The sequence below is a fragment of the Mobula hypostoma genome, chromosome 8, assembly GCF_963921235.1.
Source record: "Mobula hypostoma chromosome 8, sMobHyp1.1, whole genome shotgun sequence".
In the NCBI taxonomy this organism is placed as follows: domain Eukaryota; kingdom Metazoa; phylum Chordata; class Chondrichthyes; order Myliobatiformes; family Myliobatidae; genus Mobula; species Mobula hypostoma.
Genome location: NC_086104.1, coordinates 140711762 through 140736014, shown reverse-complemented (window position 1 = coordinate 140736014; position 24253 = coordinate 140711762). Strand labels below are relative to the sequence as shown.

Below are 24253 nucleotides of genomic sequence, written 5' to 3'. Positions count from 1 at the left end.
ATCTTTAATCATGGAACTCACTCTTGTCTATGAATAGCCCAACCCCCAAATTAGGCAGTTGCTTAAAACTTATTCCAAGGTATTAATTACTTAATCTATAAAAGATCTGAACCCATTAATAAGATTCTACCCTGAATCCTTTCCGGATATAAAGCAATATACTTGCATCAAGTCTCAACAAGATTTCAGCTTGTAACTCACTTTCCAGCATACAGTAGACTGTATCTAAATTATCCAAGCTCCTCAATGTAATAAATTGCAGATTTCATTTAAACTTTCAATACTTTGCACAACTCTGCCTTGTGTCTACATTTCAAGTATGCCTATACATCTCAGTAATGGTTCCTTGTCTGAATAAATATTTGCTTTAAGAATCATAGGCCATTCAGTATTGGGCCAGGCCAGTTCCTCTGGATGAAGGCTTGTTTTGATGTCTTTAAGATTCAGAATCAGAATCAGGTTTAATGTCACCAGCATATGTCGAATTTGCTAACCTTGCGGCAGCAGTACAATGCAATACATGATAAATACAGAAAAAATCTACATTATAGTAAGTGTGTATGTATGTATATATAAAATAGTTATGTGTATATTTAATAGTTAAATTCAGTAATATAGATAAACTTAATGATAAGCAAAAACATAAATGTTAGTCAAAATTAGCTTAATATCTACTGTTACTAAAATTAAAATACAACACTTCTAAAGATAAGCAATATCTAAACAGATCATGCTTTGGATATTAATTATCAAAGCAGCACTTGACTAATGATCAAATATTGTTTTGGCATGCAGATTGTAAGATCTACACTTTGCAGTGAACAATACAATTAGTTGCTTAGACATTTAGTTTCAACTGTTTAATAAAATGCTGCACTCAGAAACTTGAAGTGTACGTGGTGAGCAGGGAATGCTCTGATGGAGTTACGTATTTCCTTTAACCTCATTGCTAATTGATTATTTCCTCAAGATTCTTTCCTGGGTGACACCTCTTCAGTGCCCCATGCCAGATTTCCCCATGTTATCTTTCAAACCTGAATAATAAATATTTAGGAAGTGAAAGCTCATTAGGAGTTAGCTTTAGTTTCAAGTCGTTGATTGAAATTTTCAAGGGGCTAATCTTTAAATAGGCAGAATTTCCTTATCGTTGTTCTTGGCAATTATTGGTGGTTTTAAGTCAACAAATTCAAATAATTGTTGCTCCTGTTTCATTTTAATGTGAAAACACAAATAAAATAACATTTGCCATCAGTTCAAGAGTTTCCAGATATTATCACTTTGGAAGACAACATTGTGCGGAAAATTAATATAGTCTCTTTGATTTAATTGTTAGGCTCTGCACACGAAGAGGGCAGTGCCTCCTCAAAGCATGGAAATCATCTTCTCGATTAGCCAGGAACCAAATGAGAGAATGTTTACAGAATGCTCATTAAGGACAAGGATTGAGAGATAAGAGAATCTGGTTACAGTGCATATACCAGATAGATAAGGGAAAAAAATGCCATGTGATATCACATTGGCCAATTGCTGGGAGCGGGCTTCCTTGGACAGTGAGAGACCACAGACATAAGGGAAGGTTTTCCAAAAAATTGTCAGCATTGCATTTGAATGACACCAGCCTGGTCCTCTGCAGAGGATAAAACAGCAACGCTTGAGCAGCTGTCAAACACAGTCCAGATTGTTTAGGGTCAGGAACAGGAGACATAAAAAAGCTATAATAATGCATTCCCTGTCACTACAGGTTTTTGCTTGTCTGTGTGCCCTGTTACCTTTGACAACCAGCAGTCCCATCGACAATCGTGCAGACGCAACTGAAGACAAGAGCAGGTATGTGGCGGAAGACGATTTTCAAGAAGAAGATTCCGTTGATTTTAACACACTTTTGGCAAGCATGAAAGGAGAGTTCCTAAAAAGTCTGAATTTGTCGGGAAGCCGAACAATCGATGCAGCGAAAGTGGAACCACCTGAGTACATGATTGAACTCTACAACAGGTTCGCAAATGACAGAACCTCCATGCCCTCCTCCAATATAGTAAGGAGCTTCAAGAATGAAGGTAGGCAATATGGAATATGTTTCGATATCAATTCAATACAGTTCATTCTGTATGATGATTTCCAAAGCCCTTCAGGTTTGCTCCCCACCAATCTGGCTTACCACAAGCTATTGAGATCGGATCACTGGTAAAAGACAGCGCATCATACAGTAGATAAGATCTGTCCCAAACAGAAATCAATTTTTGCAAATCATATTGTAACAGTGGGAAGCTGAAACCATGAGTAAAAGCCTTTAGTCACCTCAGCAATTTGCACCTTCTGCTAAGTCCCAGGCTTTTCCACAAGTAATATTAGATTATTCTTGCATTTGCAGAAGAATTCTTGACGGAACCCTTGCGAATGATTGTATGAGTGCGTGTGTAGCAACGTAAAAATGGGGAATTTCGTATTTAAAAAGTGGTTCACACTGTCGCCTTGATATTACGTTTAGTTCTGATAAGTTCTGATTCGGTTCTGCAAAGTACAGAATGACGCTGAGTGCAAGCGATGCGCAAATGTCAAATCTACAGAATTCTATCCTCCTGCGACCTCCCAAATAAGTACAAGAATTGGGGGGTGGGGGTGTAGATTATTTACTGATATATGAACTTCTGACAATAAAGATGAAGTTCGCCTTTCGCTACAAAATCGAAAACGCTGTTTTCACCGTTGTCAGGAATATTATAATACTTGGACTTTTTTTCGCCTCTTTCGCTTACGACATTTAAAGTATATAATCAATTAAACTATCGTAAACTACAAAGAAATGTTGTTTGTACAGAAACAGTAGTGGTTGTACACGCAACAATTCGTAGATCCAGCACGCAGGAATTGAAGCCATCTCATTTTTTTTGTTTGTAAGCAGCACGCTCACAAATGGAATTGTCTTACCTTGCTAACGCAAATATTGGCGTTTCCAGGAGGAAATTCCCTCCCATTCCAGCCAGGCTGGGAAGAAGTCACAACGCACACATCCACACAATTTTCTGGATTCGTTTTATCGACTAGCACTTCTTTAGTCACGTGAAACAAGGTTTCCTTGCAGAATCCGTGGTACCCTTTTTTTAAAAAAAAATAAGTTTGGAAGATGAAAGATTACAGGAACTATCTCACTTTCATCGTCAGTCTCACTGGTTCTGCCAGCATCCTGGCGCATGCTTTTCCGTGTTTACTGCACTGAGTAACATTACCACTGATATTTTTGTCTAGTCAATGTTGGCTTTGTGCGACTCATGAAGAAAATATTGGAGACAGAGAGGGAAATGAAGGAGGAAATAGAAAGGGGTTGTTGCCAACGGGACTGCAGTTGATGCGATATCCAATTTATGTGACACTCTATAATTTGAAAATAGAATGAAAATATGCGTTTTCCTTGTCATTCTGAATCCATCCACGTAACCAGTAGTATAGGTATGCTAAATAATTACAGTGTCCCACCACTAGTCCTATGCTTATCATCATACTTCAGAAATTCTACATGTTCAAGTTGACAGTCAATACATGGCAGGACTAAGGATATGTTGCTAACCCTACAATGATGGCTTGAGAGACCTTCTTATTTGAAACCAACATTTCCCTAATAAAAGTACTGAAATCCAAGAGTTTTCACCCCAACTGCCAGAACATTCTCTGCAATGAGAATGTTTCCACAACTTGCCATTCATACGGCTCACTTAATAAGTCAGGACCAACTCTTTTTGTAGGTATTTCAAACAAAAAATAATCTATAACAATCTGAAATTCCTTAGATCCAAAGAGTATGTGTGATTTATAACAATTATATCTGAATCTAGGTTACAGATAAAGTGATTTTTTTCTCAAAACATCATGCCATTTGTCCTTACAAAAGAATTCTTGAATTAAAGACTCCTATACTTCCTTGTGGAATTATGCTATTTAGAACTCCATGGCACTAAAGGTGCACAGTCCTTCCCACTATTTCCATACCAGCAAGAAAGAATTAACACCATTTCCTTGTTCTTAAGCAATGGATGGTCTTGCAGGTAATGGCTCTTCGTCCAAGCACTTTTTATAGGTGATAAAGAGTTTTTTTCTCTCTCTCGCCCTTTCAGACACAAAGTTGCAGACTAACATTACTGATTAAGTGAAAAATAATTTCCCATTTTTCTCTAATCTTCAAATCAATTAATTTAAATTCACGTCTCCTACTTAGTACCCTAGGTACGAAGGTGCTTTCTGCTTATCCTGTCTGAACCTCATATAATTTTATTTGTCCTACTTTCTTTTAATATTTTTCAAAGTATTAAATTTTCTACTAAATAAGAGATCATTTTGTCTATCAGTCTACCTGATACTCTGTAGCATTCTTACCCCTACTTATTTCTCTGTAACTCATTCTCTAACATGGCTGTTTTTCCAGTTATTTCAAGGGCAATATATAGCAGGCAATTAACTTAACAGCCCATCTTTAGAATTCAAGAGGAAAGCAGAGCACTTAGATGAAACCCATGAGGTCACTGGAGCAGTGAAGCAAGAGCACCAATAGCTGTACCACTGTGCCATCTACAAATTCCCCTTCTTCTTCATCATCTATATGTGCAAAACTGCACTAGATTGTATAGTTTGGTAACAACTCTACAATTCATCACTGAATTTTTATCAAATACTATTCTACATATAATTTGCTGATTCATTCACTGAATTAATCTAACCTTGATTGTCTTAACTTTAAGGACCTATCTAGAACATGACCCAAGTCCCTTTCAGATCCCATAGAAATCTCTCTAACCACATGGCTACTAGAGATTATTCTGCAACTTGAAACTTAATTTCTAATATTCAAAGTTCTGATTTCAACTTTACACTGTGTAATTCATCTGTTGGTAAACTATTCATGTTTTCCAGACACTTCAGTCTCCAATCAAACTGATGGTGTGAGGATCCACTCTCTCCTTTTCAATATGTCTGTACCTCGTCATGAAGAAATCACCATGGCTGAACTACGATTGTATACCTTGGTAGATCGAGACAGAAGGATATATGAAGGAGTGGACAGGAAAGTCACCATCTATGAAGTAGGTGAGGAAGAAGTTGAAGGAGATACCGAAGAAGAACATCCAAGACAAGGCAAGCTACAATTAGCAAAAAGACAAATTTACGGCAGAGACAGCGGATGGGAGACCTTTGATGTGACAGAAGCTATCTTGAGATGGTCAAAATCTGAGAAGACCACCCACAGACTTGAAGTGCATATTGAAAACGTGGAAGAAGAAACACAGGAAGATGGAGATCTTGATATTGACATGAAACCAGAGACTAAGCATGTGCCTTTGCTAATTGTGTTCTCCGATGACAGAAACAGCATTATGAAGGAGGCCATTGAAGAACTGGAGCAGATGATTGACCATGAGCAAGATGTGGTATTCCAGAGTTTGGAGGCTGGAAATTTTGGCACCAACTTAAATGAAGAAGCCTTGTTGCAAAGACGATCAAACATGCTCTATGATACCTCCTCAAGGATCAGAAGGAATGCCAAGGGGAATTACTGCAAAAGGAGTCCCCTCTATGTGGAATTTAAAGAAATCGGTTGGGATTCCTGGATCATAGCCCCAACAGGTTATGAAGCTTACGAGTGTAAAGGCTCTTGCTACTACCCATTGACTGAGCACGTCACACCAACAAAGCATGCCATTGTTCAGACTCTGGTGAATCTCCGCAACCCTAAAATGGCAGCTAAAGCCTCTTGCGTTCCTACTAAATTGGACCCCATCTCCATCCTCTATCTAGATGATGCAGGTGTGGTCACATACAAGTTCAACTATGAAGGTATGGTTGTGGCAGAATGTGGCTGCAGATAGTACAGAAGAGCGATCAGAAAATAACTCTAATATATATCAATTTCAAAGTATTTAAAGAATATGATTGTAAATGTGTACATCTTGAGCTAACTATTTAAGAAGTTTATTTAAGGATGTACAGATGAGTTCTAGATTTATAAAGAGTGTTGTTACTGAATTTTAAAAAAGTGTTTATAAGGTCACAGAAGCTATCTCCACTGAGAACATTCTCCAGAGAAGTATAGAGAACGTTACAAACACTACTGGTGAATCAGTTAATAATATAACTGATGGACCATTGAACAAGACTGCTTGACTCATTGCCCATGCTCCACATTGGAGTTTCAACATCCAAATATCAACATATTTTTTCAACCCACGTGAAGATTTCTTTATTAAATAAATTCTGAAATGTCCTGGTTAATTAAATTTTAGCAGAATTCTGTATTATAACAGCTTTTTCTTTTGGATGTTATCTCATTGTTTCACCCATCTATCTCTTGGCAATCTCACTACTGTTCCTACATATATTACTGTTTTGATATTGTTTCAGTTTCTAGGTATAATGAAGGATGAAGCAAGTTACTCTGCTGTATTACAAATGCCTAGAGACCATATTCATTTGGAGGAATGTGAAGCTGTAGCGGTAATCTACCATTGATTGCAGCAGGGTAGCAGTGGAACTGTAATGCTTGCCGCTGAAATGCTGTACTTTCACACATGAATTCACAACTTTCAGGACTCTTTTCATCTTCTAAGCTGTAAATATCCAATAGCAATATTCACAGCTTAACACTCTGAAGAACTAACATGAACTATCAAAGCAACACTCAGAAAATGCTGGAGGATCTCAGCAGGTCAGGCAGTATCTATGGAGATGAATAAACAGTCACCCTCAGGCTAAGGATCTTCTCTAGTCCAGAAGAAGGGTCTCAGCACGAAATGGAGACTGTTTATTAACTTCCACAGATACTGCCTGACCTGCTGAATTCCTCTAGCATTTTTTGTGTGGTGCTTTGGATTTCCAGCATCTGCAGACTTTCTTGTGTTTAAAGAGTATCAAAGAATAACTTCTATTTTTACAGAGCAATTTTAAAATGGAAAGATAATAGAAACTAGAATTAAATTGGAAAATGCCAGAAATGGTGGGGCATCAACTGCTATGGAACATGAAAATACATTATTTTGCAAAAAAATTGCAGATGCTGGACATTCAAAATTGTTTTAAAAAATCTTGAAACTCTCAGCCAGTCAGAGGGTATCTGTGGAAGCAGAACAGATTTTAGGCTTCAGGTCTCACTCCTTTGTCAGAAATGTGAGAGGAACAAGTGACAATTTTCAAATTATAGAGAGTGTAGCTGGAGAGATGAATAGAACTAAAGAAATATCTAAGCATGGATTTCCTGTTGAATTTAGATTTCCATTTTCAGCTTGATGATCTAGTTGACAAAAGGTTATTGATCTGAAATGCTTAACCATTTCTCTTATCATATGCCGAGTAATACCAGGATTCGTGCACTGTTTCAATGTCAGTTTAACAGAAATATCCCATGATATGAGGTAACAATTACTACCAAGAATGCATTCAGATAGGAGACTAAAAGTTTGGTGAAGAAGGTGTTGAGGAATGTCTCAAAGGAGTAAAGAGAAAGAGAGAAGGACGGAGGAATTTGTGGAAAATAATTCCAATACTTGGGCCCCTTTGACTGAGGGTCTCATTGCTAACGGTGAAATGAAGGCTTGCATTTAAAGTCAGAGAAAATAAAGTTCCCTTGCAGTTATAGGTCTTGGAGTGATTAGAATGAAATGGAGGAATGTGGAGACAGGGGAATTTAATCATGCTGAAGAGTATTTTAAAATTAAGGAGATGCTGAAACAGGACTCAAAGTATGTGAATGAGTACGTAGGTGATGAATGAATGGGATTTGGTATGAGATAGCATATGACTTTTAAATAAATTCCTGTAGATATTGGGAGAATAGGTGAGGATTAGAATTATATGGTCTGAAAGCAATAGAAATTGAAATGAGAAGTTCAACAGCTGAGCTGAGACGGGAAAGAATGACAAGGAAGAACATGATCTGTCAGTGAATCCAAGTCTGGGTGGGGAAGTAGCAGTGCCAGAAGTTACAGAGGGATAGTCTATGAGGCTTTCATATTATAAATTCCCCCCACGTATATACTTGCAATTTCGCTGCTCTATCTACAGGGCAATGGGTCATCCCTGCAGCATATGATGCCATCAGCAGATTTTGGGGGGCAAGGGGAAGCATATTTTACCACGTGTGAATACGTATAGCTTTCATTCCATCAGGCTGGGAACCACTGGTTTTACTGAATAGTAGGCAATTAGATCAGCTCAGTATCAAATAGCTGATCAAGGTCACAAGCAGTCTGGTTCAGTTTGGGATGGTAATTTGAGATTAATGGGTATAAAACAAAGCTGATCATGGAAATTGAAGGAAATCAGTTTAACCTTTCACATATTTGGAGCAAATTTTGGTGTATTTCAGTCTGGATATCACAGTGGCACAAAAGTGGAGCTGGAATTGGGTGTCAATAATGTAAAATGCAGAAATCAACATTGCAGCATTGCTCAGGAACAAAACATACATGGCAAGCAGATACTGACAAAGCTAATCCTTTCACTGATTCAGAAAGCAACCCTGTCTTTCAATGAAGCCCTTTTATGGAATATTTTACAGTATTTCCTGTGTTCTAGATCCATGTGATTACTTTCAAAGCAAATCAAATAACTTCTTCTGTAGGATCCTATGTATAGGCAGTCTATTCCCTTTGAGTGCAAATGAAGATGAATATCAGAAATGGTTTCTGTGACTTTAATTTGTTTTGATTGTGTATATTTTTGTAAAGATGAAATGTCTTTTAATGTAAATTGATGCATAGACCTCTGTATTCAACAAAAAAGCTGATTTTTAAAGGGTAACATCACCATATTAGATTAGCCCCAGAAGATGATGAGACCTGGCCAGCAATATTTCTTTTAAAGGGAGAGATCCCCAGCAGTACAGAACCTTTTAAATGATACAGATCCTTCTTACCAGTATTCCTGCCAAAGGGAGAGGCTCTCGCCTGTTTTAACTGCGTAATTGAAGAGCTTTTTATATGCATTTTATTGAATATATTTCTGCTTATTTAGAAGTGAATATTTACAAATGTACTTCCATTGCTTATGGATACAATCCCAGAGAGAAAATGGACAGCAACACACATCAAAGCTGCTGGTGAACGCAGCAGGCCAGGCAGCAAGTCTAGGAAGAGGTACAGTCGACGTTTCAGGCCGAGACCCTTCGTCAGGACTCCTAGGAAGAGGTACAGTCGACGTTTCAGGCCGCGACCCTTTGTCAGGACTCCTAGAGATGCTGCTTGGCCTGCTGCGTTCACCAGCAACTTTGATGTGTGTTGCTTGAATTTCCAGCATCTGCAGAATTCCACGTGTTTGCGAAAAAATGGACAGCATGTGAACAATAGATGTACTCTCCTAGGTTGTTGAAAGTGTTGACTCTGTCAATGCCTTCTCACTCAATTGATGAGGTCTTGCTGTTCAAAGCAGTTTTTTCAAATAATTTAATGTTTCTTAAAACAAATTCATGACTTCTTTGATATTATCTTTCCTCAGACAACAATGTGGTGCATGTCACCAGCTGCTGGCTGCTCTTTTGATTATCACTTGGAGGCCTGCTGTACCTTTAGAGCACGTTTGCTTTGTCCTCTCACCTTAAAATGAACCCTTTAATCGCTTGTCTTCACCAGCTAACAGTCCATTTCACCAATGGATATTGGATTTCAACCCAGAATAATTGTAAATTCCATTTTTATATCAAGGAATTTAATTAAATATTATTTAAAGATTTAATTTAACTTTAAAAAGAACTACGGGGATCCATTCAAATTGCAAATCAGCCATTGCAATAAGGCGTTAGCAACTTTAGTCAAGAATGTTACATGCTTAAATGAAATTCAATTTTTATTCTCATAAAATATGAAGGTGAGAACCATCTTATCTTTGTAATCAATTCAGTGAATCTACCTTAAATCAGTCATCAAATAAGCTTTAGATAAAGAGGTGTTACGGAATTAAAAATCATGGCAGGATTCAAAAGTCCAGGTTCACTTTTCCACCTGCCTGCTCTGAAAATAGTAACTCTGGCATTTTGCATTATTGTAACAAATGTGCTGAATGACCTTGCTACTTCTCAAACGGTGAAGGTGGGGAGGGGGGAGGGGTTAGGAGGTGGGGGGGGGAGGGCTCCCTTTTATATCACCAGATTCCATTATTCAAGCTCCTTGAGTGAAATCCAATATTCATATCCCATTCCTTCCTTCCATAGATCGGCCTTCAATTGTTTCCACCATACAACAGTGATTACACTTCCAGGTACTAATCTGCTCTAAGCTTTTAGAGTCACCGAATAATGAATTACTTTTCATGGATCTTAATAATAAATTTTTAAGCAGTTGGGAAATTTTTTCCAGTTGGATAACATCTTTTTGTTTCTCACTGAGTTGTTTGAGCACGGTCCTTTCCATCAGTTTAAAATCAATCCTGTGCTATCACATGCTCTTCCCAAACCCTGCCAGCTTCGGAACCCAAGCACAAGATAAGCAGGCGTGAAAGCTGAGAAACATTGGACCCTGTCACTTTATTTATACTGAGCTGCAAAGTTGTCAGATTCCTGGAGAAGTGCAACTGACGTTAGCCCTCCTCTTCCCCACTATACTGAGTCACAACACTTTTACGGATGCAGGCCAAAGCTATTTGCTCAGAGTGATAAGGGAACAGCTTCTAGAAGATTCTGTACAATTTGCGTGAGATGGTCTAAACCACTTGATTGAATACCAGCCCAATGGAGCCTTGAATATGTCCATGTCACGCTTTGACATCCCACATCATTTATTGGATGGCCAGATTGAATAAGATAGTATCAATAACGTTTTACTCCAATTGAAAGTGTATTTATTTTTCTTAATTTTAAAACAAAGAACTTTGTAAGGTGAGTCTGAGTGGTTTAAAAAACAGCCTTCAATAGGAAATAGTTTCACATTTACCTGGACTTTTATGGAAATTATTTTTCCTATGCAGGCTCATTCAATGAGTTGCAATTGCACTAAAAGGTGGATTCTTCTCTAGACCTTGATAAACTCGCTCTCTCCATTTGTGTATATTTTCTGCAGTCAAAGTCAACATACAAAGTACCCTCATATTGATAATACCTTATGGATTTAGCCTTTTACTGGGTGACACAGATTTTGGTTACACTCAGTTTTCCAGTGCCTGGTGCTGTTACCAGCTGATATAAGTTTAGCACATTTGCAAAGTACCATTATTTTAACACCAAAATAGTTAACAGAGGAATTCCATTTAAGGTGTTCATATGCCGATATTGCCAAAAATAGGTCAAACAGTTGTTTGAATACAGTTCACCCTTCAGTACACTCAACCATTATGATGCTCTGCAACATCCATAAAGTCCTTACCTAAACTCCAGAAAATTAGGGATTCGTGTAAATACCTGCTGGCTGGAGGGTAGTGTACAATGTTGAAATGTGGATGAGTCTTTTTAGATGTTAATCTAACTAGAAACTAAAGGAAAAGAATCACAGTGAAAATGTGAATGTCCATGTATCTGGGAGAAAGGGCGGCGAATACAAATTCGCAGGTCTTGTCATATTTATTTCAAACAGGCTAATGGCTGGTTAGGATACAGTGTGAATTAATATCATATCAATGCATTAAACTCAATGGTAATGTCTAATCCATTCTCATTTAATCAGCCTAAGGCAGATTGTTACCTAGAAGACTTTGGTCAGAAACGCCTGTTTATAAAGCAAATATTTATTGAGCTTTTTATTTTTAAGACCTGTTAAATATGAAGTGAACAATAAGTTATTAAATGTAAATTGTTTTCCATGGAAATGAATGAAGAAAGATGTAACATTAGAGATCTTTATTCTGTTTATAAAAAGCAGCAATACCTGTGTATGTGCACTGTTTTGATATAAAAACTGTTTTAAAAGTTAAAAAAGGCTTGCTTTCTTTCTTTAAACAAAACAAAAATTCAGCGCGCTGCTGCCTACAACTCATAATAGATTGCCTCTATACTAATGAATTCTTCATTTTGTAACTATGTTTTCACCCAGCCAAAGGATGTTTGTCTCCTCTCTGACACTGAACTCCCGGCTAACACAATCCCATTTCCCAATTAATAATATCAACAAATTCCCTGTTTTCACCATGGGACTGGATCCTTCTGGGTGGGATTGCTGAACTGTTGCCCCTCCTTGTGCCCAGAGGTGATTTTACCCCTGTCACTTTTGTCTGACTAGGATTGCTATGTCGTTATTTCCCCATGCCTTGCCTCAGTTGAAGTGTTAACGCACTTAAGTTTGCTTGGAAGCCGTCCCAAGTGTCTGGGCAACACTGTAGTTATGTTGACATTGGCCGATAACTTTTGCTTGCTCACTTGTGTTGACAAGAGTGTGGGGGTGGGGTGAGAAAGTAACTAATTATTTGTACATTGACCTGGGAAATGCAATTACACATTCATGAGATTTATTTTTAACTTAAACTTTAACAGTCCTTCTGCTTGATATCATCCAAAAACCAGAATTTGGAAATACTGAATAATAGGATATTCACAGCTACTCTCTAATTATAAGTCTTGTTTAATTATATATCTTGGATGAAACACACAAATCAGTGTTCAAGTAAATCGGAATGTGCTGGAATAGAAGGAAAAATGAAATCAGCTATCACACAGGAAATTACTCAAAGGTCCATCACTGAGGATTATTTGTGAAACCATCCTTAATGCTGCCTGACCTTCTGAATACTTGCAGTATTTTCTATTTCCATTGCACCCACTTGCAGCATTTTCTGTTCTAATTGCCCCGAAGTTCAAGAAGTTCCTTCCTTCTCCCAAACAAGAAGTGATCCTAGCATGACTTTAACACAATAAGAAATAAATTAAAAGGTTGTAAAGGGTACAGCTACTGACAGATTAACATCTGCCAGTATTCATGTGTGTTCTCTGTTTCTCTCTTCTATATCCATCTCAATTACTGATATTACCATATGCATAACAAAGTCAAAATTTAGACCTTAAGACCACAAGACCATGAGACATAGGAGCAGAATTAGGCCTCTCAGCCCATTGAGTCTGCTCCACCATTTTACCATGGATGATTTATTATCCCTCAGAGCCCCATTCTCCTGCCTTCCGCCCCTAACCTTTGCTGCCCAGACTAACCAAGAACCTATAAACCTCAGCTTTAAATATACTCAGTATATTTATTGAGTATATTTATTGTCTATGGCAACGAATTCCACAGATTCACCATTCTCCTGCTAAAGAAATACCTTCTCATCTCTGTTCTAAATGCATGTCCTGCTATTCTAAGTCTGGGTCCTCTGGTCCTATACTCCCCCACTTCAGGTAAAAACAAATCCACATCCACTCTAACTAGGCATTTCAATATTCGATAAATTTCAATGAGATCCCCTCATTCTTTTGAACTCCAGCAAGTACAAGTCCAGACACTACTCATATGTTAACCCTTTCATTCTTGGAATCATTCTCATGAACCTCCACTGAACCCTATCCAATGCCAGTTTATCTTTTCTTAGATAAGGGCCCCAGGTCTGCTCACAATGCTCCAAGTGCAGTCTAACCAATTCCATCTAAAGCCCCAGCATCCGTCCCTTGCTCTTATATTCTAGTTCTCTCAACAAGAATGTTAACATTGCATTTGCCTTCCTTAGCACTGACTCAAACTGCAAATTAACATTTAGGGAATCCTGCACAAGACTTCCGAGTCACTTTGCACCTCTGATGTTTGAATTTTCTCTTTTAGAAGATAGCCCACACTTTTATTCCTTCTACAAAGTGCATGATCATACATTTTGTTACATTATATTCCATCTGCCATTTCTTTGCCCATTCTCCCAACCTGTGCAAGTCCTTCTGCAAACTCCCTGCTTCCTCAACACTACATTCCCTTCCACCTATCTTTTTACCACCTGCAAATTCAATCACAAAGCCATCAATTCTATCACCCAAATTATTGACATATAATATGAAAAGAATCAGTCAACCAGAAAAGGCCCTCTTTATTCCTACTCTTTGCCTCCTGCTAGATAGCTAATTTTCTATCCATGCTAGCATCTTCCCTGTAATATCATGGGTTCTTATCTTGTTAAGCAGCCTCATGTGTCAAAGTCCTTCTGAAAGTCCAAATAAACAACATCCACCGTATTTCCTTTGTGTATCATGCCTGTTATTTCCTCAAAGAATTCCAACAAATTTGTCAAGCAAGATTTTCCCTTAAGGAAATCATCCTTATTATGGACTATTTTCTCATGTGCCTCCAAGTACCACAAGACCTCATCCTCAATAATGCACTCCAACATTTTCCAACACTGAAGTCAGGCTAACTAGCCTGTGTTTTCTTTCTTCCAACTATTTCCCTTCTTAAAGAATAGAGTGACACATTTTCTAATCCTCCAGAAACATTCCAGAATCTAGTGGTTCTTGAAAGATCCTGACCAATGCCTCCACAATCTCTTTCATATCATTGGGATTATAGTCTATTTGGTCCAGGTGATTTATCTATCTTCGGACCTTTCAGCTTCCCAAGCACCTTCTCCTTAGTAATAGCAACTGCACGCACTTCTGACCCCAACACTCGCAAATTTGTGGCATACTGCTAGTGTCTTCCACAATGAAGACTGGTGCAAAATACTTATTAAGTAACTCTATCACTTTTACTACCTCTCCAGCATCATTTTCCAATGGTCCAATATCCACTCTCGCCTCTCTTTTACTCTTTATATATCTGAAAAAACTCGTGGTGTCCTCTTTTATGTTATTGCCTAGCTTACATATTTTATCTTTTCTCTCATTATGGTTTATTTAATTGCCTTCTGCTGGTTTTTAAAAGCTTCCCAATTCTCTAACTTCCCATTAATTTTTGCAATTCTGTATGCCCTATCTTCTGCTTTTATGGTGTCTTTGAATTTTCCTTATCAGCCGCGATTGCCTCATCTTCCCTTTAGAATACTTTTTCACCTTTGGGCTATATCTATTCTGCATGTTCCCAATTGCCCTCAGAAACTCCAGCCTTTCCTGCTAGTGTCCCCTTCCAATCAACTTTGGCCAGCTCCTCTCTCATGCCTTTGTAATTCCCTTTTGAACATAGTGTTACGAGAATACACATAAAATTAAGATGTTTGCTGGCCTGGGCTAGCATCAGTGGCATCAGCAGTTGGTCTGCCACCTGCCCTCAGGGGAAGGAGAGATAAGGAACAATGGAGCAGCGTCTGGAGATGTGTAATGAAGGGATGTGGGAGGAAGAGCTGTCTGGAGCGGCTCCCCCCCTTTGAACCCTGAACTGTTTGAAGTGATGGACAGGCGATACCCCAGCAGGGGGATAAAAAGGGACAGGTTCGCTAAGACAGACACACACGCCACCCGAGGTAACGAGACCCTGGAAGCGGTGCGCTTCTCACGAGTGGGTGAGAAGTCCCAGACAACGACAAGGGTGGAAAGGTACGATCAGCGGGAACCCGGTGTGTGTCCGCCCTTGCCTGGGTGCCGGGTTCACTGCAGAGGATCGACCGCATCTGGAGGAGGGGTCACAGTCGGTGACCTCAGGTGACATCACCAAGGACCCGCCCAAAAGCTGTTTGTGAGCCATCTCGCTGGTCTGTGAGTGAAGCCGTTCTGAATGATGAGTTGTTCCTATTCTATCTCTCTCTTCCCCCACGTTGTCCACCGCCATGGCAACGATTACTGCGAACTGAACTACTAAACTGGACTGAACTTTGAGTCATTTTGAAATTGGTCATTTACCCCTAGACAACGATAGAGCTTGATTGATGCTGTTATCTTAATTCTGTGCACATGTGTGTTTATCATCACTGAACTGTTGCATTTATTATCCTTTCGATTACTGTGTTGCTTGTTTCTTTAATAAAACTTTCTTAGTTCTAGTACTCCAGACTCCAACTGAGTGATCCATTTCTGCTGGTTTGGCAACCCAGTTACGGGGTACGTAACATAAGAAACATAGAAAATCTACAGCACAAAACAGGCCCTTCGGCCCACAAAACTGTGCCAAACATGTCCTTACCTGAGAAATTACCTAGGGTTACCTATAGCCCTCTATTTTTCTGAGCGCCATATACCTTTCCAGGAATCTCTTAAAAAACCCTATCGTATCCGCCTCCACTACCGTCACTGGCAGTCCATTCTACGCACTCACCACTCTCTGCGAAAAAAAAACTTACCCAATATCTCCTCTGTACCTCCTTCCAAACACCTTAAAACTATGCCCTTTCATGTTAGCTATTTCAGCCCTGGGAAAAAACCTCTGACTATCCACACGATCAATGCCTCTCATCATCTTATACACCTCTATCAGGTCACCTCTCATCCTCCGTTGCTCCAAGGAAAAAAGGCCGAGTTCACTCAACCTATTCTCATAAGGTATGCTCCCCAATCCAGGCAACATCCTTGTAAATCTTCTCTGCACCCTTTCTATGATTTCCACATCCTTCCTGTAGTGAGGCGACCAGAACTGAGTACAGTACTCCAAGTGGGGTCTGACCAGGGTCCTATATAGCTGCAACATTATCTCTCGGCTCCTAAACTCAATCCCATGGTTCATGAAGGTCAATGCACCATATGCTTTCTTAACCACAGAGTCAACCTGCACAGCAGCCTTAAGCGTCCTATGGACTTCGACCCCAAGATCACTCTGATCCTCCACACTGCCAAGAGTCTTACCATTAATACTATATTCTGCCATCATATTTGTGTCATCAGCAACTTTACTAACCCATCCCTCCACTTCTTCTTCCAGGTCATTTATAAAAATCACGAAGAGTAGGGGTCCCAGAACAGATCCCTGAGGCACACCACTGGTGACTCTATGCATAATATGACCCATCTACAACGACTCTTTGCCTTTTGTGGGCAAGCGAGTTCTGGATCCACAAAGTAATTTCCCCTTGCCTCCTTACTTTCTAAATAAGCCTTGCATGGGGTACCTTGTCAAATGCCTTGCTGAAATCCATATACACTACATCTACTGCTCTACCATCATCAATGTGTTTAGTCACACCCTCAAAGAATTCAATCAGGCTCATAAGGCATGACCTGCCTTTCACAAAGCCATGCTGACTATTCCTAATCATATTATGCTTTTCCAAATGTTCATAAATCTTGCTCCTCAGGATCTTCTCCATCAACTTACCCAACCACTGAAGTAAGACAACTGGTCTATAATTTCCTGGGCTATCTCTACTCACATTCTTGAATAATGGAACAACATCCACAACCTTCCAGTCCTCCGGAACCTCTCCTGTCCCCATTGATAATGCAAAGATCATTGCCAGAGGCTCAGCAATCTCCTCCCTCTCCTCCCACAGTAGTCTGGGGTACAGCTCGTCCAGTCCTGGTGACTTATTAAACTTGATGCTTTCCAAAAGCTCCTGCACATCCGCTTTCTTAATATCTACATGCTCAAGCTTTTCAGTCCGCTGTAAGTCATCCCTACAATCGCCAAGATCCTTCTCCGTAATGAATACTGAAGCAAAGTACTCATTAAGTACCTCCGCTATCTCTTCCAGTTCTGTACACACATTTCCACTGTCACACTTGATTGGTCCTATTCTCTCATGTCTTATACTCTTGCTCTTCACATACTTGTAGAATGCCTTGGGGTTTTCCTTAATTCTGTCTGCCAAGGCCTTCTCATGGTCCCTTCTGGCTCTCCTAATTTCATTCTTAAGCTCCTTCCTGCTAGCCTTATAATCTTCTAGATCTTTATCATTACCAAGCTTTTTGAACCTTTCATAGGTTCTTCTTTTTTTCTTGACTAGATTTACAACAGCCTTTGTATACCATGGTTCCTATACCCTATCATCCTTTCCCTGTCTCACTGGAATATACCTACTTAGAACCCCACGCAAATAACCCCTGAACATTTGCCTCATTTCTTCCGTACATTTCCCTGAGAAATGTTTCGAATTTATGCTTCCAAGTTCCTGCCTGATAGCCTCATATTTCCCCTTACTCCAATAAATGCTTTCCTAACTTGTCTGTTCCTATCCCTCTCCAATGCTATGGTAAAGGAGATAGAGTTGTGATCACTATCTCCAAAATGCTCTCCCACTGAGAGATCTGACACCTGACTAGGTTCATTTCCCAATACCAGACCAAGTACAGCCTCTCCTCTTGTCGGCTTATCTACATATTGTCTTAAGAAACCTTCTTGAACACACCTAACAAACTCCACCCCATCTAAACCCCTCGCTCTAGGGACATGCCAATCGATATTTGGGAAATTAGAATCTCCCACTACGTCAACCTTATTATTACACCTTTCCAGAATCTGTCTCCCTATCTGCTCCTTGACATCCCTATTACTATTGGGTGGTCTATAAAAAACACCCAGTAGAGTTATTGACCCCTTCCTGTTCCTAATTTCCACACACAAAGACTCCATAAGCAATCCCTCCATGTCTTCCTCCTTTTCTGCAGCCGTGACACCATCGCTGAGCAACAGTGCCACTCCCCACCTTTTTGCCTCCCTCCCCGTCTTTTCTGAAACATCTAAAGCCTGGCACTCGAAATAAGCATTCCTGCCCCTGATCCATCCAAGTCTCTGTAATGGCCACAACTTTACTCCACTGTAATACTTCATCTGACTTTATCTTCTCCCTCTCCAACTGCAGGGTGAATTTATCATATTATGATCACTGTTTCCTAAGGGTTCCTTTACGTTAAGCTCCATAATCAAATTTTGGTTCATTACACAACACCCTACCCAGAATTGCCTTTCCCCTAGTGGGATCAACCTCAAGCTGCCCTAAAAAGCCATTTCATTGGCATTCTACAAATTGCCTGCTTTGGGATCTAGCGCCAACCTAATTTTTCCAGTCTACCTGCATATTGAAATACCCCATGATTGTTGTAACATTTTCCTTATTGCATGCCTTTTCTATTTCCTGTTAAAATTTATATCTGTGTTCTACCAGTCTGTTGTCACCTGCTCAATCTTCTATGCAGTGTTGTGTTGGCGTAATGGTATCAACATAGGTGATGCCAAATGGCTCAATAAACTGATTAGAAAGGCTGACTCTGTTATAATAGTCACACCAGACACACTGGAAGCTGTGGTCGTACAAAGGACCAGTGGAAAATCCTGACAATTCTGGACAATGTTTCTTACCCTCTGCAGTGGACAGAGGAGCACCTTCAGTAGTAGACTAAGACAACTGGCTGCTCCAAGGGTGCTATATGAGGTCATTCTTACCCTTGGCCATAAGGCTCTATAATGTCAACCTATAGTGGGGAAGCGATGACCCCCTTCTGTTAATATGGTTAAGGTAACTTATTTTTTATTTATTCTTTTTACTTCTCTTCTAATATTGTATATCTGTGAACTTGTTATGCTACTTTGACACTGTAATTTCCTTTGGGATCAATAAAGTATCTATCTATCTATCCCACATCCTGGATACTAGTCAGGGGCCCATAGATAACTCCCATCAGGGTCTTTTTACTCTTGCAGTTTCTTAACTCTACCCACAAGGATTCTACATCTTCCAATCCAATGTCACCTCTTTTTATGGATTTGATTTCATTTTTTTCTACAGATCCCCACTCCCACCCCCTATGCCTACTTGCCAGACCTTTCAATAAAGATATATCCTTGGATATTAATCTCCCAACTATGATCTTCTTTTAGCCATAGCTCAGTGGTGCCCACAAGGTCATACCTGCCACTGTGCTACAAGGTCATCTACCTTATTCCGTATACTGCATGCAATAAGATACAACATCTTTGGTATTCATTATCCTTCTTGATTTTGTCCCATGTTACAGTACAACTCGTCTCACTGACTCCAAATTTGCCCTATCATCTGCCTATCCTTCCTCACAGCCATACTCCACAGTGGACCAACTAGTATACCAACTGCCCCATCCTCAGCTCTATTACTCTCTACCAGCTTAGTTTAAACCCTCCCCAACAGATTTAGCAATTCTGCCCACAAGGAATTTAGTCCCCCACAGGTTCAGGTGTAATGCACCTCTGTGTACAGGTCATACCTTCCCCAGAAGAGATCCCAAAGATTCAGAAATCTGAAACTCTGCCCCTGCACCATCAGAAACAGTACTAGTCACATACTCCCTCAAACCTGCTTTACATTTCAACATCACGACTGATCATGTGCTTCAAGTACACTTCAAGATCATCGCAGTTTCTGTAGCCACTCAATCAAAACCTCGATTACTAAAACTTTTCTCAGCATCTAATGTAAGTCACCAGAGAGACACTGAAGCTACTGGATACAGGTGTGTTTTATTCAACAAAAAAAGGACTCTTGAAGGAAGGCCCAAAGATCAAAGGTAGCAGCAGGACAATTCTATAGTTACAATGCTTCCTTTGAATTACATATAATTTTCACACCTCTTCACACTCACATTCCAGACACCCACAATGAGTGCTAATCAGCATTGTCTGTTTTTTTTAAATTAACTGGTGTCCACAGCTCCAGGAAACTATTGTCCAGGGCTGCATTTTAAATTTAATCTACAATCCATGTTCCGGTCTAAAGATTGGTTGCTAAAGTTAATATTTGCTATATACCCAACTCCAGAATACACCCTAACACTATGGATGTGCTTTACATATGCGCAGTGGACATTTACAGTTTTAGCAGTTGGAACACATGCTTGGCAATCCATTAGAAATGCAGTCTTATGTGAGGTGAGTCTGTCACTTTGCATTCTGTGCCACTGCACAAAGGAAATCAGTTAGATCATAAGACAATAAGACATAGGAGCAGAATTGGGTCATTCAGTCCATCAAGTCTGCATTGCCATTCAATCATGGCTGAATTATTTTTCCTCTCAACCCCATTCTCCTGTCTTCTCCCCCGTAATCTTTGACAATCTTACTAATCAGGGACCTATCAATGCCCACTTTCAATATACCCATAGATTTCGCCTCAAGATCGTGTTCTAAACTTAGCTGGAACTGTAGCAAAACTATTAGGGTTGCTTCCTCACAGTTCCAACAAACAGGGAGTTCCAATGTTTCACTGTCACCATAAGAGTTTCCTCTGTGGGTTAGTAGGTTAATTTATCATTTGTAACTTGCTTTAAATGTAGGTTTCTGCGTACTAGAATTGATGTGAAGTTGGTGCAAATAAATTACGGTGAAAATTAGTGTGAGGATGGCAAGGCTGGGCAAGATGGTATATATCTGAATAGCTAAATTGCCTTGTTGTCTGTCTTAAGTATGAGAATTGAAAGGGTATGCAGCCCAGAGAAGCCATCTGCATGTGGTGATCTCTCTTTCCCTCTCGCTCGCTGCTCCCAGGGAAAGGTCTTGCATTTAAGTGATCTCTCTCTCCCATTTCATGACTGTCTGTGGGGTAGGTGAATTTCATTGTTCTGTACTGTATGCATACTTTGATACTGAATGTACTTTGAATCTCTGAGATGAAATATGAGTATGACAGGAGGATCACAGCCTAGCTTAGTTTTTCCTGACCTGCTTGGTTGGCGGGCTGGTGTCATTGCTAGGTGAGGATAAGTGTTGTTGAGTGCATGGCTACATTTGATGGATTAGTGGAGGGTGTTTGTCAGCTTTTGGTGAATGAGTTTGGATGGGTAAGTGTTGTAAGCTTGACAGCACGGCAGAATCTGAAGACAAGCTGACAAGTAGATTAATATAAGGGAATTCATATGTCTATCACTGCCTTCCCACTTGCGCCCTACGCACCCCTACACACTTTATTGTATACTCAGTTGCCTTGTTTGTGTATAGGAGTGAATCTACAGAGGAACAGAAAGTTCAAACAAAAGATAGACGTTCAAGTCATTATCAGCTGGGTGCAGAAATAGGGTCTTTGGTTAACTGCATCCTGCAGCTGTTGTATCGAGATGACTTAGGAACATATGTGGGACTAAACACAGCAAGCACATCTCTTGAGATGATGGTGTTTCCATTAAGAAAAACAACCATATAATTAGTAAATATTTAGTAAATATTTTGCTGGTAGCTGGGGTGGTCCCACTAGTGGGTTTAAAGTACAGGCACAGCAGCACTAATAGTACACAGTCTGATCTTTTGCAAACACACAGCGTACATGCCGGGAAACTACTACCTGGATCAGGATAGTGTTTGGAAAAGGGAATGGAATAAAAGTTTAAATACAAGTTCTATAATTGGGAGGAAACTGAATTTGGCTGCGGTGTGTTTTCTCCAACCCCAGATTCAGCTATAATTTGAGGCTTGTTCAAGGTCAGGATTTGTTTTCCTCTGCAGTTGACCATTTCTCCTGACACTGTGCATGTTCTGCAGTTATCTGTTTGTTTATGGGTGTTCCCACTATTCAACTACACACTGGACAGAAAGTTTCCTCCTTAAAGATTGTAAACTCTTTCTCCAGAACCCGGTGTAATGATGCACTACCACCATGTGGCCTTGACCTATCATGCAACTGTAATGTGCTTATGTTGTTAGTGATCACATCAGATGCAAAAATGTGAGGGCATTTCATTTACTGCAAGGAACTGAAAATCTATTTATGATCCATGGTTGGTTGGAATCTAATTAAAAATAGAAAAAGCTGAAATACTCAGCAGGGTAAACACCATGCAAGCAAAAAAAAAAAATCAGGTAAAAATCTTTCAGCAGAATTTAATTGCCAAGCTCCAGTATCCTCAGTTTGTTTTTTTTTACATTTTTTACATTTTCTGTTGAATGGAACACAACTAAAAGGATTCATAGTCCACTGATCATTAAAACCCTCGGAATGAAATAAAAAGGCTAATTGGACGTTCATCTTCCTCTCAGGAGGGTTGGAAGTTATGTTGCTGGATGACTACGTATGGAGTCTATTATTTAGTTAATGATCAATCACCCAATCCTGGAAAAGACAGGTTGACCTTTAATTGACACATTCTAACCTTCCTAGGCCTATAAAATTTAGGTCCTCCTTAGCCTCACCTTATCACAGATCCACCTATCTCCGCATTCTCTGCAAATTAAAACTAAATTGTTTTCCCTTTCCTATTTCTGTTGATAGGGCTCTTTCTACAGATGCTGCCTGCCCTGAGTGTCTACAGATGCTGCCTGCCCTGAGTGTTTCCAGTGTTTTCTGTTTTTATTACACAACCATGAGTAGAGAAAATTGATACAGGCTCAAAATGACATTGGAAGGAAGGTTGCAAGTACTGATAAGATGGCCAATGAGAATCCATTTTTCATGATAGGTAAATCTGGAATAAAGGGGTATGGGAGTAGCCTGTTTAAGTGATTCAGTGTGGACTAGATGGGCTGAAGGGCCTGTTTTTGTGCTGTACTTTTCTATGATTCTATGACTCCATTAATCTACAGGATGGAATGATTGAAGGAAGTACATCTTTACACAAATGGGTGGAATTCCTTATCCCAGCTCCTGATCCTGCATTGGACTGCTTCCTTGGTCATAGATTAAAATGCACTAAGCAGTTATTTTGGACCTCACTTTAAAAATCCGGTTCCAATGGGATCAATGGAACCGTCAGCATGTTTAATAAATATGACTAGTAATGATGAATTTCTAACTCTTGAGGATTTTAGTGCCAGAACCAACGTTGACAGCGAGCAGCCAAGTGAAGATAGTCAATACATAGAAGCAAGCTACATAGAGTCATGATACTGTGTCCATTATTGTTTCACGTAGACCAATTTTTTAAACAAATTACCATGATTTCCTTTCTTGTAGACCCCAGTCAGTATGGATTAGTAACAACATCTCCCTCACAATTTCCATCAGAACAGGTGTACCACAAGACGGTGTGGTTTGCCTCCTGCTCTACTTGCTTTATTCTTATGAAAGCATAGCTAAGCATAGCTCCAAGGCAATCTTCAAGTTTGCTGTTGACACCACTGTCATGGGGCGAATTAAAGGTCATGATGAATCAGCATATAGGAGGAAGAATGAAAATCTGGCTGAGTGGTGTCGTAACAACAACCTCTTTCACTCAATGTCACCAAAATGAAGGAGCGGATTATTGAGTTCAAGAGGAGGAAACCAAAGGTTCATCAGCCAGTCCTCATCAGAGAATCAGAGGTATCGCTTCTTGGCCTTTTGGCTAAGATCAAGTGTAGAGGATCAGAGGTGGGTGGGGTCAGCAACTTTAAATTCTTTGGTGTTATTAGTACAGAGCTTTCCCTGGGCCCAGCATGGCAGCGACTCTACTTCCTTAGCAGTTTGCGAAGATTCAGCATGACATCTACAATTTTGACTAACTTCTATAGACGATTCATTGAGTCTATATTGACTGGCTGCATCACAGCCTGGTATGCAAACACCAATGTCCTTGAATGGAAAATCC

General features: G+C 39.7%; 1 protein-coding gene across 1 annotated transcript; it reads left to right on the top strand.

Annotated features, from left to right (window-relative positions):
* Positions 1-1623: 1623 nt before the first annotated feature.
* bmp10 (bone morphogenetic protein 10) lies at positions 1624-10052 on the top strand. Its single transcript, XM_063056980.1, has 2 exons — positions 1624-2054; positions 4900-10052. The coding sequence occupies exons 1-2, from the start codon at positions 1721-1723 to the stop codon at positions 5850-5852; spliced, it is 1287 nt and encodes a 428-aa protein (XP_062913050.1). The 5' UTR covers positions 1624-1720; the 3' UTR covers positions 5853-10052.
* The last annotated feature ends 14201 nt before the right edge of the window (positions 10053-24253 follow it).

Excerpts from the sequence above, each read along its gene's own strand:
- bmp10 (XM_063056980.1), top strand. The coding sequence starts at position 1,721 with ATGCATTCCCTGTCACTACAGGTTTTTGCTTGTCTGTGTGCCCTGTTA. Across the intron at positions 2,055-4,899 it reads AAGGAGCTTCAAGAATGAAG|ACACTTCAGTCTCCAATCAA; the intron begins GTAGGCAATATG and ends CATGTTTTCCAG.